Source organism: Geotrypetes seraphini, chromosome 1 (assembly GCF_902459505.1).
Source record: "Geotrypetes seraphini chromosome 1, aGeoSer1.1, whole genome shotgun sequence".
NCBI lineage: Eukaryota > Metazoa > Chordata > Amphibia > Gymnophiona > Dermophiidae > Geotrypetes > Geotrypetes seraphini.
Genome location: NC_047084.1, coordinates 350915887 through 350933737, shown reverse-complemented (window position 1 = coordinate 350933737; position 17851 = coordinate 350915887). Strand labels below are relative to the sequence as shown.

General features: G+C 41.6%; 1 protein-coding gene across 2 annotated transcripts in view; it reads left to right on the top strand.

The window, feature by feature from the left end:
• Positions 1–17851, top strand: part of GPAT3 (glycerol-3-phosphate acyltransferase 3) — a 92497-nt gene that overhangs the window by 62425 nt on the left and 12221 nt on the right. For both annotated transcript variants that reach the window (XM_033963740.1, XM_033963730.1), the window contains exons 7-9: positions 6560–6675; positions 7145–7200; positions 7479–7564. In XM_033963740.1, coding sequence (XP_033819631.1) covers positions 6560–6675; positions 7145–7200; positions 7479–7564 — 258 coding nt within the window. The remainder of the gene's footprint in view (positions 1–6559; positions 6676–7144; positions 7201–7478; positions 7565–17851) is intronic.

Genomic DNA, 17851 nt, shown 5'->3' with positions numbered 1-17851 from the left:
CAGACAAGAAATGACTAGTGACTGGATTAAAATATTTAAAGCTGATATGTCAAGAAATTTAGTTAGAGAGCGTATCATTCTTAAACGATAAAAACATTTTCTTATAACTGTACTTATATGATCATGAAAAGTGAGAGATTCGTCCAAAGTGGTACCTAGAAGCTTGATACTACGACCTGTCTGTATTGGAATAGATTTTATTTTAATAGGAGAGAGAGGAGAACTATCTTTCTTGAAAGGAAAAAGCATTGTTTTGGTTTTAGTGACATTGAGTGATAATTTGTTTGAATTTAACCAGTCATAAATCTTATCGAGCTTTTTGTTGATGGTATGAATATCATTTGGATTATCTAAGTTGAGGGAGTATATTAATTGGATATCGTCTGCATAAGTGTAGACAGTAAAACCAATTGATTGTCCTAGCGTGATTAACGGAGCCAGGAAAATATTAGAGAAGTGGAGAGGGTATGGATCCTTGTGGTATGCCGTAGTTGTTAGTGAATGCGAAAGATTTTGAGCCATTAAATGATACTTTTGAAGTGCGTTCCTTGAAATATGAAATAAACCAATTAAGGATTTGGCCAGTAATCCCTATTTCTTCTAGTCGATGAATTAGCAAAGGATGATCGATTGTATCAAAAGCAGAACATAAGTGAAGAGAAATTAGTAAGATAGAGTTATGATGGTTCAAGTGGTGATTGATGTTAGTAAGAAGACCAATTAAAGAGAGTTCAGTTGAATGATGTTTTCTAAATCCAGTCTGATTTGGGTGTAAAGCATTGTTGCATTCCACAAAATCGGATATCTGATTGAAGGCTATCTTTTCAGTAACTTTTGATAAAGAAGGGTATATTAGAAATGGGGTGATAATTTGTACATTTGGCCGCACTAATTTTCGAGTCTTTTATGATTGGATGGATAAGGGCTTTCCTTCCAGGATTTTGGAACAGAGCTTGTTGTCAAGCTAGTAGAAACTAATTTTAGAATATGAGGGCCAAATGTTGCAAAGTAACGTTTGAGAATTGTTGGAGGAATTGAGTCAGTGCCTGCGTTTTTTGTGTTCATGGAATTGATTATTTGCTGAAGTTCCAAAAGTGAGGGGAGTCTAAAGTTAGCACATTAAGTTATATTTTTAAGAGACACTGTGCTTATGAATTCAAGTTTCTGAACAATCGTATCTCACCCCATCAGCAGAAATAATATGCTTGTGTGAAAGGTTCACCTCTGCTCCAGTAGCTGGCAAATATCTGCTGACAGTAGCAACCTTGGATATTTCGAGACTTTTCAAAAAGACAAATCCAAGCAAGAAGATAAACTCAAGCAACAGTACAAGACAAGATGTCCTACCAAAAATTATCAGAACTGCTGACAGAACAACAATCAAGCTCAGGAAGGATGGGGCCTACTCTCAGAAATTATTGAACTTAGTATTAAGAATGCATTGTCAGGGAAATAGAGAGGTCAGATTTGACAATGGGTGACAATATGGCTCCGAGAAATATGCAGTCTATACCATCAATAGATGTGTCAACCCAATAGAAAGTGAGTATGTAATCTGTAACTGGGTGGTACTTTAGGCCACTGAACTAAAGTATATAAGTAGCATACCGACTGCCTTAGACTTTAGGATGGATCCATAACAGGAAGCCGGCTTCTGTGTATGATATCCATTGGCTCAATGTGCTGTACTTTGTTGTTCCATGAAAGCTGATTTTTGTCTATTATTAATAAACCTATATTATATACAGCAATTGGGTTGTTGCGAGGTCAGTATTATGAGGTTAGCAGCCAATCTTCCCAGTCTGCAAGACTATTGGAATGATATTCGATATAAGGTCTTAACCTCTATAAAAATCTTATTCTAAACTGTTGTACAAATCATTGGCATTGCCTACAAAGTAAATCTGACACATGTGATTTTTAACCTTTGGCTCACAGTAGCCCCATATCCGCTATAATAAAACCCTTAGCGCGCATTCAAACTCTGTACTTCCATGCTTCCGCATGCGCAATAGAAGGAGCCAGCGGCAGTTTCTCCCATTGCCCTCCCTCTGCGACGCTGGCTCCTTCTACTACGCTAGCCTCCAGCGACCACAACATGGTGTGGTTTTACCTCAGGAAAGGTTTCCCTAGATCAAACACGAAAACAAAAATACTCAACTTCCGAGGCACTGACTTTGAACGCATGGGAAATTTCGTCCACCGGACACTGCAGAACCAAGCTACGACCGATGATGTGGAAGCTATGTGGTCATCCCTGAAATCTACCATACATGAAGCGACAAGCCTCTACATTAAATCAGTACACAAACGGCGGAGAAACAACAAACCCCAATGGTACTCCGCAGAAATCTCGCACCTCGTCAAGGAGAAGAAAAAAGCATTTATTTCCTCCAAACGAACGGAGACTAGGGAAGCTAAACTAGAACATAGGGCGAGGTCTGCAGCGGTCAAAACGGCAGTCAGAGAGGCCAAACTTCGAGTGGAAGAGACTCTGGCAAAGAACATGAAGAAAGGGGACAAATCCTTCTTCAGGTATATTAGTGATAGGAAAAAGAACACAAACGGTATAGTACGCCTTAGAAAACCAAATGGGAACTGCGCAGAATCAGATTCCGATAAAGCAGAACTACTGAATGAATACTTCTGCTCGGTCTTCACCTGCGAGGCACCTGGGCACGGTCCGCAGTTGCAGGCAAGGCCCAGCGTGGAAGACCCGTTTCAGAATTTCGAGTTCACACCTGGCGACGTCTACTACGAACTGGCTAGACTCAAGGTGACCAAAGCCATGGGACCGGACAATCACCCCAGGGTGCTCAGTGAGCTGCGTGATGTCCTGGCAGAACCGCTATCAGGACTCTTCAATCTCTCCCTAAGTTCGGGGAGAGTCCCCATAGACTGGAAAACAGCTAACGTCATTCCACTGCACAAAAAAGGTTGCAGGGCAGAGGCTGCAAACTACAGACCAGTGAGTCTCACATCAATAGTATGCAAACTCATGGAAACACTAATCAAACGTAAATTAGACGCAATCTTGGATGAGGAGAATCTACGGGATCCCAGTCAACACGGATTCACCAAGGGTAGATCCTGCCAATCCAATCTCATCGGCTTCTTTGACTGGGTAACAAAACAGCTAGACTTGGGAGAATCCGTGGACGTTGTATACCTAGACTTCAGCAAAGCTTTCGATAGTGTCCCGCATCGCAGGCTGTTGAGCAAGATGAAATCAATGGGGCTGGGAGAAACACTAACTACATGGGTCAATGACTGGCTGAGTGGCAGACTTCAGAGGGTGGTAGTTAACAGTACCCTCTCTAAAACATCAGAGGTGACCAGTGGAGTATCGCAGGGCTCAGTCTTGGACCCGCTCCTTTTCAACATATTCATAGGGGACCTAACTCAGGGGCTTCAAGGTAAGATAACGTTATTCGCTGACGATGCCAAACTATGCAATATAGTGAGAGATGGCAATTCACCCGATAGTATGACACAGGACCTACATTTGTTGGAGCTTTGGTCCTCGACCTGGAGGCTGGGCTTCAACGCTAAGAAATGCAAGATCATGCACCTCGGCAGCAGAAATCCGTGCAGAACTTACACCTTGAATGGTGAGACCTTAGCTAGAACGAGACTTGGGAGTGATCATCAGTGCAGACATGAAAACTGCTGATCATATGGAGAAGGCTTCATCTAAGGCAAGACAGTTGTTAGGTTGCATCTGCAGGAGTTTCGTCAGCCGGAAGCCTGAAGTCATAATGCCATTATACAGAACCATGGTGAGACCTCATTTGGAATACTGTGTGCAATTCTGGAGGCCACACTACCGAAAAGATGTGCTGAGAGTAGAGTCAGTGCAACGGATGGGCCACCAGGATGGTCTCTGGGCTCAAGGATCGAGGAAAGGCTGAAAAATTTGTGGCTGTACTCACTTGAGGAACATAGGGAGAGAGGAGACATGATCGAGACGTTTAAGTATATTACCGGCCGTATCGAAATGGAAGAAGAGGTTCTCTTTCTCAAAGGACCATCAGCCACAAGAGGGCATCCGCTCAAACTCAAGGGCGGGAAATTTCATGGCGACACCAGGAAATATTTCTTTACCGAGAGAGTGGTTGATCCTTGGAATGAGCTCCCGGTGCAGGTGATCGAGGCAAACAGCGTGCAAGAATTTAAGAGCAAATGGGATGCCCATGTGGGATCCCTTAGAGGGTTAAGCCAAGGGAATCTGTCACCAGGAGTGGGATCCCTAGGATAGTAGACTTGGGGGTGGGTCAGTAGAGTGGGAAGACCTGATGGGCTATGGCCCTTATCTGCCGTCATCTTCTATGTTTCTATGCGGACGCACGGAGGCAACCACCATGGCGGCGACTCCCCCCTCCTGCCCTCACTCTGTCTAACAGGATCAAGGAGAGCACAAAAATAACAGGGAAGCAGACATACTGACGCTCAGCATCCGGACTGTGGTTGGCGGTTGTTCAGGCTAGGGAGGGTGGAAACGACAAGCAGGAGGCAAAATGAATCATTTAAGGGTAGGTGGGAGAAGGGGGCTGGAGCTGAAGCGTCTCAGCGCACGAGAAAGAAAGAAAGACAGACACACAGAAAGACAACGGACAGGAAGCGAGACAGACAAAGAAAGAAAGACAGGAGGCCAGGGAGAGAGACAGAAAGAAAGACAGACACACAGAAAGACAGGAGGCAGGGAGATAGACAGACAGCAAGAAAGACAGACAACAGCGGCCAGGGAGAGAGACAGACAGAAAAACAGACAGGGAACTAGGGAGAGAGACAGACAGAAAGACAGACAGACAGGGGACCAGGGAGAGAAACAGACAGAAAGAAAGAAAGACAGGGGGCCAGGGAGAGAGACAGCAAGAAAGAAAGACAGACAGACAAGGGGCCAGGGAGAGAGACAGAAAGAAAGAAAAAAAGATAGACTGGGCAGGGAGAGAGAGAAAAAGAAAGAAAGAAAGACAGGGAGAGGGAGTGAGAAAGACAGCGAGAGGGAGAGAGAAAGAAAGACAGTCAGACATATTCTAGCACCCATTAATGTAACGGGCTTAAACACTAATGTTCAATATAATGCAACTGGAAAGATAATATGAGCAAGAACCACTGATAGAACATTGTATGTCTTATAAGGAAATGTGAGTTCATTATGGTGGAAAAATGTAACTATAATCTCTTGCAGTTGGAGATAGCAAGCACTGGATCAGTACACTTCAAATCATATACATCCCTTATTTTTCTTTCTATAGAAACTTATAAATCTAAATGGATAATTATTTTATTTTCTTGTTATTTTTTTTTAGTTAGTTATTAATTTAGGGACTATTTTACTAAAGGGTGTTATGGTCCAATGCACACTTAGCACAGGAAAAACAGGCTACCGGATAATACATGAGGCATGCTTAGAAAATCATACAGTGGTTGTACTGGACCCTTAAGTGTCGTGTCCATTCTGGTTAGAGTTGGCCAAGGATACATCTTGTTTTAAACTCATCCTGAACTGTTGATTACCAAGGCTATCGACTATTACAGGGACAAGGTCCTTTGAACTCTCTCCATCAAAGGAGTACTAGCTGTTGGAAACATTTTAAATTGGGCAGCTAACAAGTGGAACTCCTCTCATATGGGGAAAGGCTAAAAAGGTTAGGGCTTTTCAGCTTTGAAAAGAGATGGCTGAGGGGGAATATGATTGAGGTCTACAAAATCCTGAGTGATGTAGAATGGGTAAAAGTGAATTGATTTTTCAACTCTTTTAAAAAGTACCAAGACAAGGGAACACTCAATGAAGTTCCATAGAAATACTTTTAAAGCAAATAGGAGAATATATTTTTTCACTCAAAAAATAGTTAAGCTCTGGAACTCGTTGCCAGAGGATGTGATAACCTTGGTTAACATGTCTTGGTTTAAAAATGATTTGGACAAGTTCCTGGAAGAAATGTTTATAGTCTGCTATTGAGATAGACATGGGGTAAGACACTGTTTGCCCTGGGATTGGCTACTATCTGGGTTTCTGCCAGGTACTGGGCTAGATGGACCATTAGTTTGACCCAGTATGGCTATTCTTAAGTTCTTAGGAACAACAGGAGAAAAGGGTTGAATTAGGGATTAGGGCATTGAGTGACTATTTGCTGTGCTTCAGTTTCACTGCTTCCACTCCTCTTCCTTGCAAACTCCCAGGAATGTGGGGCTGCTGCTCTGGAGAATGATAAAAAGTAGCAGAACTGAATTACAGGCCATTCAACCCCCCCCCCCCCTTTAAGCCCTGTTTCCATCCTTTTTTAAATAAGGGTGATTGTCATTGCTTTAAGGAAGTTTGGAAGTAGGACTTGGTCAGAGAAGCATTCACCAGATGTTATTTTACCATTTCAAATATTAGCCTAAGTGAACAATCTGCCAAATTCAAGGTGTATTGGGAAGATGTGAGAGGCAGTACAGCATTGACAGTATTGCTGTTTGTTGTGTCTTCTATCCACTCTGTGCTGCTGAAAGAAATTTAAATACACTGATAGAAAGATTGTTGTGAATAAATTATTTTTTTTCTACTTTTCAGGTTGGCCAGGTTCATGGTGGGCTAATGGGAGTTATTCAGAGGTCTGTGGTGAAGGCCTGTCCACATGTATGGTTTGAGCGCTCTGAAATGAAAGATCGCCACTTAGTGACGCAAAGGTAAGACAGCAATGAAAATTCTGGCCTTCTCTCCACAGTCAAATAGAAATATTGGGAACAGACAAACAAATGCTGTGGGGCTGAGTGAAGGAAAATGCTTGATTTGGCCAAACATGGCTTCCTAGACTAGCACATAGCATTACATGTGTTTTTTGAAGAAGCATCTCCTTTTGGCCAATGCCTACAGACAATAGTGGTGTATAAAATGACTTAGAGGGTCAGAGATTAAGAACAGTTCTGTAAGATTGATTCCATGTACTTTAACATCTTGGTAGTGGTGGTGCTTATTGGAGACATAAGCTAAATCTTGGTTTCACTTAGTGACCAAATTTTCCTCTCATTGTGCTAAGTCATCTGCTGCTACATTGTTTTCCAGTCAGCCAGGTGAACTCAGTCTAGGTGAAGTATCCTATAGCAGTACTGATAAGGAAGTGAAATTATAATTTTGAATGCTGCTCTTTCTTCACAGGCTGAGAGAACATGTTGCAGATAAGACAAAATTACCAATTTTGATTTTTCCAGAAGGTAAGATGAAGAACAGTTGACTGTGTCCAGTACAGCAATTCATACAACTGCTAGTGCTAAAAGCTAGTAAATAGTAACAGTAGAATAACTCGTTTTTGTGGAAATACTAGTTTGTCCGAAGGGCATCATAGTGAGTTAAATTTTAAGTTTTCTCTGTCACATGTGTTTATGATCTTACTTGCTGCACATCATTGAGCGAGTTATTTCCAGTGCATCAGGATAAATGAATAGTCTGAGCTAAAATAGTGTTTCATAGTTTTTATTTTTTGTTTCAACAGGCACCTGTATTAACAACACATCCGTAATGATGTTCAAGAAGGGGAGCTTTGAAATAGGAGGAACCATTTATCCTGTGGCAATCAAAGTAATGTAGCATGGTGGCACACAGAAAGTACTTTGCGCCTATATAGAGGAAACAAACATAGTAACATTGTAAACAACAGCACATAAAGACCTGAAGGGTCTATACTAGAGAATGACACAGGGATAAATTTTTCCCCGTTCCTATGGAAACTCATTTTTCCATCCCAGCGAGTTCTTTTTTCTGTCCCTGCCCCATTTCTGCAAGCTCTGTCTTCATCTGCACAAGCCTCAAACATTTTAAATTCATAAGTACTCAAGGCTTTAGCAGTTAAGACAGAGCTTAATGGGAAATGGGTCAGGGACAACAACAAAACTTGTGGGGACAGGGAAATTGAGTTTCTGCAGGAACAGGGAAAAATTTGTCATTCTCTAGTCCATACAGTCTGCCCTATAATTACATGCATTACTTTCTGAAAGCAGAAACTGGAAGACTTGACAGTAGGGGCTTGATTTTTATAACCAAGTTTGTATGTGGATGCTGCCTGATTGCAGCCTTTTAACTACTTGGATTTTTTGTGACACCAAAATGTTTTGTCGTTTCTTCCACAGAACTCAGCTGGTTCTTATGAAATTTAGTGCGTCGTGCCCTGAATGAAGTAGATATAAAATGTAAATATTTCACACCACAACACTACCTTGTGAAAATAAATTGTGGACTGAATAAAAACACATCAAAATGTTTTATGGCTTACCTTGCAGAAAAATGTAAAGCCAAAAAGTAAGATTTCAATTAAGCAGATGTTCGAATTGCACACCCTTTGCTCAAAGGCATACTCTCAATGACTTGCCAATGACGCTCTGCTTCAGTTCAGCCCAAACAGAGATGAGGCGCTGTTTTAAGTCTTCGACATCAGATATCACTATCTGGTAGATACGTTCCTGTATCAGTCCCCAGATCCAGTACTCAATCGAGTTTAGGTCTGGTGAATGCGTAGGCCAAAGGTCGGGACCAATGAAGTCTGGGGGTCTCCTGATGTAGCAGATCTACAGTGTACTTTGCCTGATGTGCTGGGGCAAAGTAGTCTCCTAACATGTGATGGATTGCTGGCAACAACTTCTGTGTCAAGATGTCCAAGTAGTATGCGCCGATTAGGATGCCATCTACATTATGCTTATTATTTGTTTGTTTTTTTTTGTTTAGACTGTTTACTTAATCTTTTCTAATTTGCTTTATTTTAGTTTTTCTGTTTTATTGGTATAATTTTTAATATCGTGGTCTGTGTATATATTATTAATGATTTTTAGCCATTCGAATTTTACCATGCAAGACCGTTAACATTTGTTGACAGAGGCCCTGCTACCAGTGTTGGTGAGATTTGGGGAAGATCGCAGTTGAGGATTGAAACTGTGACTGAAAGCGAGGCATTACTTCTCCATGCCAATTTTTTCATCTTCAGCTGACTGATAGCTGCGCCGTGGAGTCTGCTATCATCGTTGGGCCCACCGCATAGACTGCCGAATTTCAGTTACCCATGCTGGACCTTGATTCGTTTCACTCCAGCCCCTCTTGCTTGTTTCCGATGCTGCTGAGGACTAAGGGTGTTTCGAAGGTGTCTTTTCCGGTTATGGTTTCAAGGATCGTACGATGGTTGGGCCCTCTTCTTTCCTCTGTGACCGCTGGCGCAAAGTCTGTGGGGAGATTCCTGTAGGAGGAAATGGGTACTCTAGCTATGGTGCATTAAATTGGCAAGGAGGGCCAGTTTTGCATTGTGACCTCGGCTGACATCCCGCACTCAGCCACTGAGGAGATGATTCTTGCCTGGTTCAACGACTTTGATTTGCATGGCTTGAAATTTTGGTAGTTTAATTTAACAGGGCCTAATCTTATTTATTTTGTCTTGGTTGTTTTTGGTTAGAATTAATTTTGTGCTATGTTGTTTTTCATTTTAACCCTTTCTGGGGTCTTGTTTATAAACTGTGGTTTCTTTTTTCCTTTGTTATATCTTAAGTATGTAACTAATTGTTTATTCAGGTGCTTTAGTTAGATTGTGAGCCTTTTGGACAGATAGGGAAGTTCCAAGCTCCTAATATTAGATATTTAATTGTTTGTGAACTGCTGTGAACTTCAGAGGTATTGGCGGTATACAAATACAATACAATACAATTTTTATCTGTGAATCTGAGTTTCGAGATTGTGACCGAGACTATGATTGACTGGCTGAAGGTCAGACGAGTCCATAGTAGACTTTTGGCATTAACCTCACGCTTCAGTGTTGTTGAAGGCATGTACAGGCTATAATTCTGTGTGTTAATCGATGGAGCTACTGTAAATATATTTTCATCTATAAACCAGATTAATCTTATTCTGTGCTCTGGGTACTTGGTCAAAAGCTACTTTCATCATTCTTCAGGCATGTATCTTGTGTAAAGTTAACTCTTGGGCACAACACTTTTTAAGACACTTTAATTTCAGATCATCATGAATTATTCTAACCACAGTTGTATGGCTTATTTGTTTCTTTTACTATTTGGTGAGTTGTTCAGTGTGTTTGCGGTGGGTCTTCCTGGCTCAGTACAAGATCATGTACAACGTCAATGTGCTCTTGTGTGCGAATCAAGCGCGGTCGTCCACTGCCTGGCTTATGATCCACAGTGCCCGTTGCTCAGATGTTGCATAGCAGCACATCAAGGCCATTTTTGTTCCAACCTTTCTGTGGGAACTCTTTTCAACAATCATTATAAGAACATAAGAAGTTGCCTCCGCTGAGTCAGACCAGAGGTCCATCCTGCCCAGCGGTCCGCTCCCGCGGCGGCCCATCAGGCCTAATTGCCTGAACAGTGTCCATGACTAATTTTGTAACTGCCTCTAATCTTCTAATTCTATCCCTATTACCTACCTCTACTCCTATCTGTACCCCTAATTCTGTACCCCTAATTCTATCCCTATTACCTACCTCTACTCCTATCTGTACCCCTCAATCCCTTTGTCCTCCAGGTACCTGTCCAGACCCTCTTTGAAGCCCTGTAGTGTGCTTCTGCTTATCACATCCTCCGGTAGCGCGTTCCATGTGTCCACCACCCTCTGAGTGAAAAAGAACTTCCTGGCGTTTGTTCTAAACCTTTCCCCTTTCAGTTTCTCCGAGTACCCCCTTGTGCTTGTGGTTCCCCGTAATTTGAAAAATCTGTCCATGTCCACTCTTTCTATGCCCTTCATGATCTTGAAGGTTTCTATCATTTCTCCTCTAAGTCTCCGCTTTTCCAGGGAGAAAAGCCCCAACTTCTTCAGTCTGTCAGTATATGAGAGGTCTTCCATACCCTTTATTAGCTTAGTTGCTCTTCTCTGGACTCTCTCAAGTACCGCCATGTCCTTCTTGAGGTACGGCGACCAGTACTGGACACAGTACTCCAGGTGCGGGCGCACCATTGCACGATACAGTGGCAGGATTACTTCCTTCGTCCTGGTCGTGATACCCTTCTTAATGATGCCCAACATTCTGTTCGCCTTCCTTGAGGCTGTGGCGCACTGTGCTGACGCCTTCAATGATGTGTCTACCATCACTCCCAGGTCTCTTTCAAGGTTACTCACCCTTAGCGGTGATCCCCCCATTTTGTAAGTGAACATCGGGTTCTTTTTCCCTACATGCATGACCTTGCATTTTCCTATGTTGAAGCTCATTTGCCACTTTTCAGCCCACTCTTCCAGCGTTGTCAGATCTTTTTGGAGGTCTTCGCAGTCCTCCATGGTTTTGACCCTGCTGTATAGTTTAGTGTCATCCGCAAATTTAATAACCTCACATTTTGTTCCCGCCTCCAGGTCGTTGATAAATATATTGAACAGGAGCGGTCCCAGCACCGACCCCTGCGGAACTCCGCTCGTGACCCATTGCCAGTGTGAGTAATGGCCTTTTATTCCAACCCTCTGTTTCCTGTTGACTGCTGTAAACTTTTAGCAGTACTAAGTTCATTTTTTTTTTGGGCAATTTAAAAAAATATGTATTTCAAATATATTTTATTGATCAAACAGAGCCAAACAAGCTGCATAAACAGAACAGTCAGGTAATCTGTTTGAACAAATCATTTTAACAATCCAAACCCCCCCTCCCCACCAGACCACCTACCCAAACCAAACAACAACAACAAAAAAAAAAAAAGGTGCACGAGTCGAGTCTCTTTCATTTGAAAAGAAACTGCAATGAGAAGGCATAGGATGAAGTTAAGAGGTGATAGGCTCCGAAGTAATCTGAAGAAATACTTTTTACAAAAAGGGTGGTAGATGCGTGGAACAGTCTCCTGGAAAAGGTAGTGGAAACAGAGATTGTGTCTGAATTCAAGAGGGCCTGGGATAGGCACGTGGGATCTTTCAGAGAGAGAAGGAGATAATGGTTACTGCAGATGGGCAGACTAGATGGGCTATTTGGCCTTTATCTGCCATCATGTTTCTATGAAAGGAAGCTCTGGAATGAGAGGGCATAGGATGAAGTTAAGAGGTGATAGGTTCAGGAGTAATCTAAGGAAATACTTTTTTACAGAAAGGGTGGTAGATGCACGGAACAGTCTCCTGGAAGAGGTGGTGAAGACAGATACTGTGTCTGGATTCAAGAGGGCCTGGGATAGGCATGTGGGAGGAAAAGATAATGGTTACTGTGGATGGGCAGACTGGATGGGCCATTTGGCCTTTATCTGCCATCATGTTTCTATGTGTATTAGAAGGAGGTGAGAGAGAGGGGGCACCATACCAAAGCAGAAATAATAATACTCAATTAGATATTCATAACATTGCTATGAGAGCAGGCTGTTAAAGAAGACCAAAAGGCCTCCCAGACATTCTAAAGTTGGAGGCCCTTTTACAGAGTCCATGTTGGTGACATCCATTCATTCCATTTTCAGGTGGTGAAGCATCAATGTACGCCAGCAGTCTCAAACTCAAACCCTTTGCAGGGCCACATTTTGGATTTGTAGGTACTTGGAGGGCTGTAGAAAAAAATAATGTCTTATTAAAGAAATGACAACTTTGCATGAGGTAAAACTCGTTATAGTTTATATATCTTTCTTTAATTGCTTCTGATAATTTCAGCTATACACAGCTGAAAGCAGTGCAACATGCAGAAAGTGAGGTTTAGATAGTTTTTCACTTTCTGCATGTTGCACTGCTTTCAGCTGTGTATAGCTGAAATTAACAGAAGCAATTAAGGAAAGATTTATAAACTATAAAGAGTTTTACGTCATGCATGATTTAGATTTACCTCATACACAGTTGTGATTTAGATTCTCAAGTATCAACTACAAGAGACAAGATTTTGGTGTAGTCCTCTAGGCTTTTTTTGTAGAGGGGAGAATCAGTATCCGACTTGTGCCTGGAAAACTTGTGCCTTAAGTGTCCGGTGGTCACATCTGCAACCGCCTTCAGCTCTCACCTCCTCCAGCACTGTACACAACCGTCATCTTACATCAAGCAATCATCGCCAGGAGAAGTGCCAAATTTCGCGAGAGTTCACAAGATTACATACACATGCACAAGCTGCACTGCCTCCAATGATTATCTTACGTTCTGGAACGTTGCCCGCTTCACTGATGCAACCTCATGCTACTGCTTTCCTGCGTCTGTACTCCACCTCACAATCTCGTGTACAGATGCAGGAAAGCGCTTTTGTGAGGTTACAGCAGTGAGGCGGGCAACATTCCAGAACAATGGTAACATACTGAGGGCCTCAAAATAGTACCTGGTGGGCCGCGAGTTTAAGACCACTGATGTACGCCATTCAGAGACTGTAGGAGGGGCAGAATCCAACCAGTGAAGCAGTATCAGTTTTTTGGCAAGCAAGAGTGCATGCTGCACAAAACTCAGGCTAGTAGGGATTGGATGCGTCAATATCGAGAGTGAAAAAAGAATCCTGGGATAGGGAGTGCATCTAGTCTTCCATAGAGTAGAGATATGAGCATGTAAGAGCTTCCAAAAGCGTAAGGTGTTTGGGCAAGAATAAAACATATGGCCCCATGTCGTGTTCGTCCAATGAAATTTGGGACAACAAGAATCTGGGCACAGCATATCCTGGTGGGCTCTGGACGGAGAGATATAGAGTCGCAGTATCAACTTATATTGTAGTTCAAACAGAGGAACTGAGGTCCAACGTGATGTGGCTTTAAAGGCAGCTTGTAGCAGAGTATCCAAAATTGAAGTACCCAGATCTGCCAACCACTGCACCCCCAAAGAAGCAAAGTCAGTGCTGCGTGATGATTCCAATAAAAATTTATTGTGAAAGTGTGCCTTCAAACAAAGGGCTTTTTTTAGGACATTCCATACAGTCAAAGTTAAGGTTTGCATCGGTATAGAGCGTATATAGCAGTGGTCTCAAACTCAGACCCTTTGCAGGGCCACATTTTGGATTTGTAGGTACTTGGAGGCCTCAGAAAAAATTAGTTAATGTCTTATTAAAGAAATTATAATTTTGCATGAGGTAAAACTCTATATAGTTTATAAATCTTTCCTTTTAGCTAAGTCTTAATATTGTAATTTATAGCTAAAGAGACATATGATCAAGAAACTGTTTTATTTTACTTTTGTGATTATGATAAACATACCGAGGGCCTCAAAATAGTACTTGGCGGGCCACAAGTTTGAGACCACTGGTATATAGGGTCTGAGTTAAAGATATGGCAAAGTATCATTAGCTGTAAGTCCATAGCACTATATCAACTATTGATAAGTACACATCATGCCCATATGGGTGAGGACCTAATGAAGATAAATAAGTCCACACGTTGTCCATGAAGCAAACTGAGAAGATTCCAAACCAGGCTTGAATAAAGGGTCGACCCTGATAGTAATGGGGAGCTAGTATGTGATAAGTTCAAATATGTACAAACCCATTTCCAGGCAGCTCTGGAAGAAGGATACCCTGGATAGTGTGCCAGCACTGATTTAAGAAGGGCCTCAGGGGCATGTATCGAGCTCCCACAGAATAAGGTGCAAGAATTTCCAATTCGACTTCCGTAAAGGTGAAATAGGAAAACCCTTGAACCAGTCATTCAGATGTCTCAATTGACACGCTATAGACAACAAATGTAAATTTAATAGCCCTAATCCTCCTTTATCTCTAGGGAGAGTCAATTTTGCATATGACAAGCAAGCTCACTTACCATTCCACAAACAGCGATGGACAGCTCGATAGAGCCAAGAATGATAATGGACAATGCAAATCAGTGGCAGCATTTGAAAATAGTACAGCCATTGTGGAATGATAATCATGTTATAAAGGGCAGTACAGCCCCGTAAGAAAAGAGGATAGGACTGCCACACACCCAAGTGAAGCTCAGTGATATGCAATTAAAATATATTTCAACAGGGTCCTAACATGCTTGTTTGCCTAGGGTCCCTTACTGAGTTACTTGAAACAATTTTTATTGATGACAACAATAAAGTGAAACAAAAACAATTGATATATATGGGCAAAAACCCGGTGAATGCAAGCCATCAAAATGTTTTTGTTTTTTGTAGTAGCAGTACAGAATACATCAAACCCCCTCCCCCCACCTTCCGGGAACCCAACAGAATTATATAACAACTAATCATAGAAACAATGACCAAACAATCATTGATAACCATCCAGGTAAGTAAAATGCAAAGTCATATTGAACAAGATTGCAGTAAACTGGTCCACAAAATGTGTTAGGGCCCCTGAGGAAAAGAACAATCAACCTATGTTCCCAACCAACCCTACCCCCGCCCACCACACCACATCCCTAACTCCCTCCCCTCCCAGAAGAGAGAACCAAGAAAAACAACTCTATGGCAGTCGGCACTGGGGTGAGTCAGAGCTGATTTAGAATGCAGCTGACCAATTAGGTATACAGATAAGGGTCCCAAATGGTCAAAAGGTCCCTCTTTTAGACTCACATTCTCTCAATATTCTAATTCACTCTCTCGTCATTTCAAAAACCGATTATTGCAATTCATTATATAAAGGGTTATGCCAAAAAGATATCAGATGCCTCCAACTAATTCAAAATATGGCCATTAAAATCATCACAAACTCAAAAAGATTTGATCATGTCACTCCTTTGCTAAAGAACGCACATTTGGTTGCCCATCCCGCATCGGATTACATATAAAATTGCTCTTCTAACTTTTTAAAACTCAAAAGACAAATGAATCTACTTTCATAGACAGACTCCTAATACCTTACGATCCCCCTAGAACCCTAAGATCTGCTTCTCAACATACTCTCTATGTCCCCTCACTAAAAATTATTGGCACCCGCAGTGCCTCCATCTTTTCTGTCACTGCTCCTTCAATCTGGAATTCCCTCCCATTACATATATCAGAATAAAACAAAATTTGTATAAATTCAAGAATAGTTTAAAATGGTTTCTTTTTAAAGATGCCTACGATTGATTTATCCTTTCTATTTTTTTATATTTTGTTTTTACCTTTTATGTTTCCTTTTCTCCACAAATGGTAGCTTTTCCTCGCGTTCCACCTCCCTTCTCAAGTCCGGTTTGTTTGGGTCATGTTCATTATTTGTTGTTCGTTCCCCATTTATATTTTTAAATGTACAACATTTTGAATTTTTAAGATTAGCGTTTAATCAAATTTTAATAAACTATGAAACTATACAGATAAGGATAAAAAAGTGGTCAAAAAGGTATACAGATAAGGGTCCCAAACAGTCAAAAAGTGTTTCCGCCGCTTGTAGGTACCTCTGGCATCCCTAGCCTCCCATCCCAATAATTCATGAGTAGACATTTCCATCCCCAATAGGAGGGAGAACACTTTGAGGTCCACTCTTTCAAAATAGATTTCTGACCCAAAATACAGAGATTCCAAAACCAAAGTCGAGAGCTCCGCCTCTTAATCCCACTATCGTTCAATAAACCTAAAAGGCTCATCTCCGGGGACAAAACCACTGTCTGTCTCAAAACCCTGCAGACGAAAGCCCCTACCCGCTTCCAAAATGATTGGACAGCAGGACAGAGCCATAAAACATGAAAAAAAGTGGCTTCCTCCAGTTTACATTTCAGACAAAGAGGTGACTGAACATAAACTATTTTGTGAAACTGAGATGGCGAAATATATGCACAGTAGAGGACCCTCAAGGCACATTCCCGCCTATGAGTGCCACACACCTCTGAGGGGATGTGTTTGATGTTTGTTTATTAAAAGTTTTAACCGCACTTTGGTTTACCAACAGCACAGTGTACAAAATATATAAAAACAGGAAATGAAAAGAACGCCATAAAAAATAGGAAAGCAAAAAAAACAATCAAGAAAGAACAGGATCGTAATTTACCAAACTTCTCATAAAAATGCTAAACCAAAAAGATGCATCTTAACCATTGATCTAAATTTTACTTAAGACAATTCAGAACGATTCATAACTAGAAGAGAATTCCATAGGTGAACTGCTGCAAAAAAGGCAGACTTTTGCGTAGATGCCAAACGTACCAAATGAACAACAGGCAAAGCTTATAGGGAACTAATAATTTGGTTGACCTGATTGTAATGCTTTATACGCAAGCATTAAAGCAATATGCATAAGGTGAAATTTAACGGGAAGCCAATGATACTCCTTTAAAAATGGAGAAATGTGTATATATCTCCGAGCATTAACAAGAACTCTGATAGCAGCATTCTGAATAGTTTGTAGTTTCTTAAGAGATATTGATGGTAATTCAATATAGACAATGTTGCAATAATCTAATTTGGAAGTTACTAAGGCATATAAATGAGAGACTCGCAGCTCAAAATATCGATGTAGGTACAAATAGAACAAATCTTTTGTAAAGTTATGCTAACCTGAACAGCCCAAGTAGTCACCAACCCGCCCAGGTCACCCTCCCATCTGGCCCGAACCCTCAAGAAATCTTTCACAGGCCCCAGATCAGATAGAGCTTTGTGTGTGGCCGAAATGGACATGTTGTCCAGAGAAAGCAAAGGAAAGAAGTGGCGTAATTTATCTACTAGAGGAAAACGAAAGATAATAATGTTTAAGTTGACAAAAAGCATAACAATCCCCCCATCTTGTATTAATTCTGCTAGAGAATTCCTGATAAGTAATCAGTGACCCTGTGGGGGTGGTCAGATGCTCAAGAAGAATGACCCCTTCCTCTTCCCATTGTTGAAAAGCCTTGTTTTCCCGTCATGGTAGAAAAGCCACATTACCTCTAATGGGCAACAAAAGCGAAACCTGTGAATTGCCCCCCAAACGAGACACTAAAAACCTCCACGCCTCTCGCAAAGGTGAGACCAGCTAGCTGCATTTAAGATGTGGAGGCAAAAACTGCCAAGTAGCCTACAAGATAACATAGTAACATAGTAGATGATGGCAGATAAAGACCCGAATGGTCCATC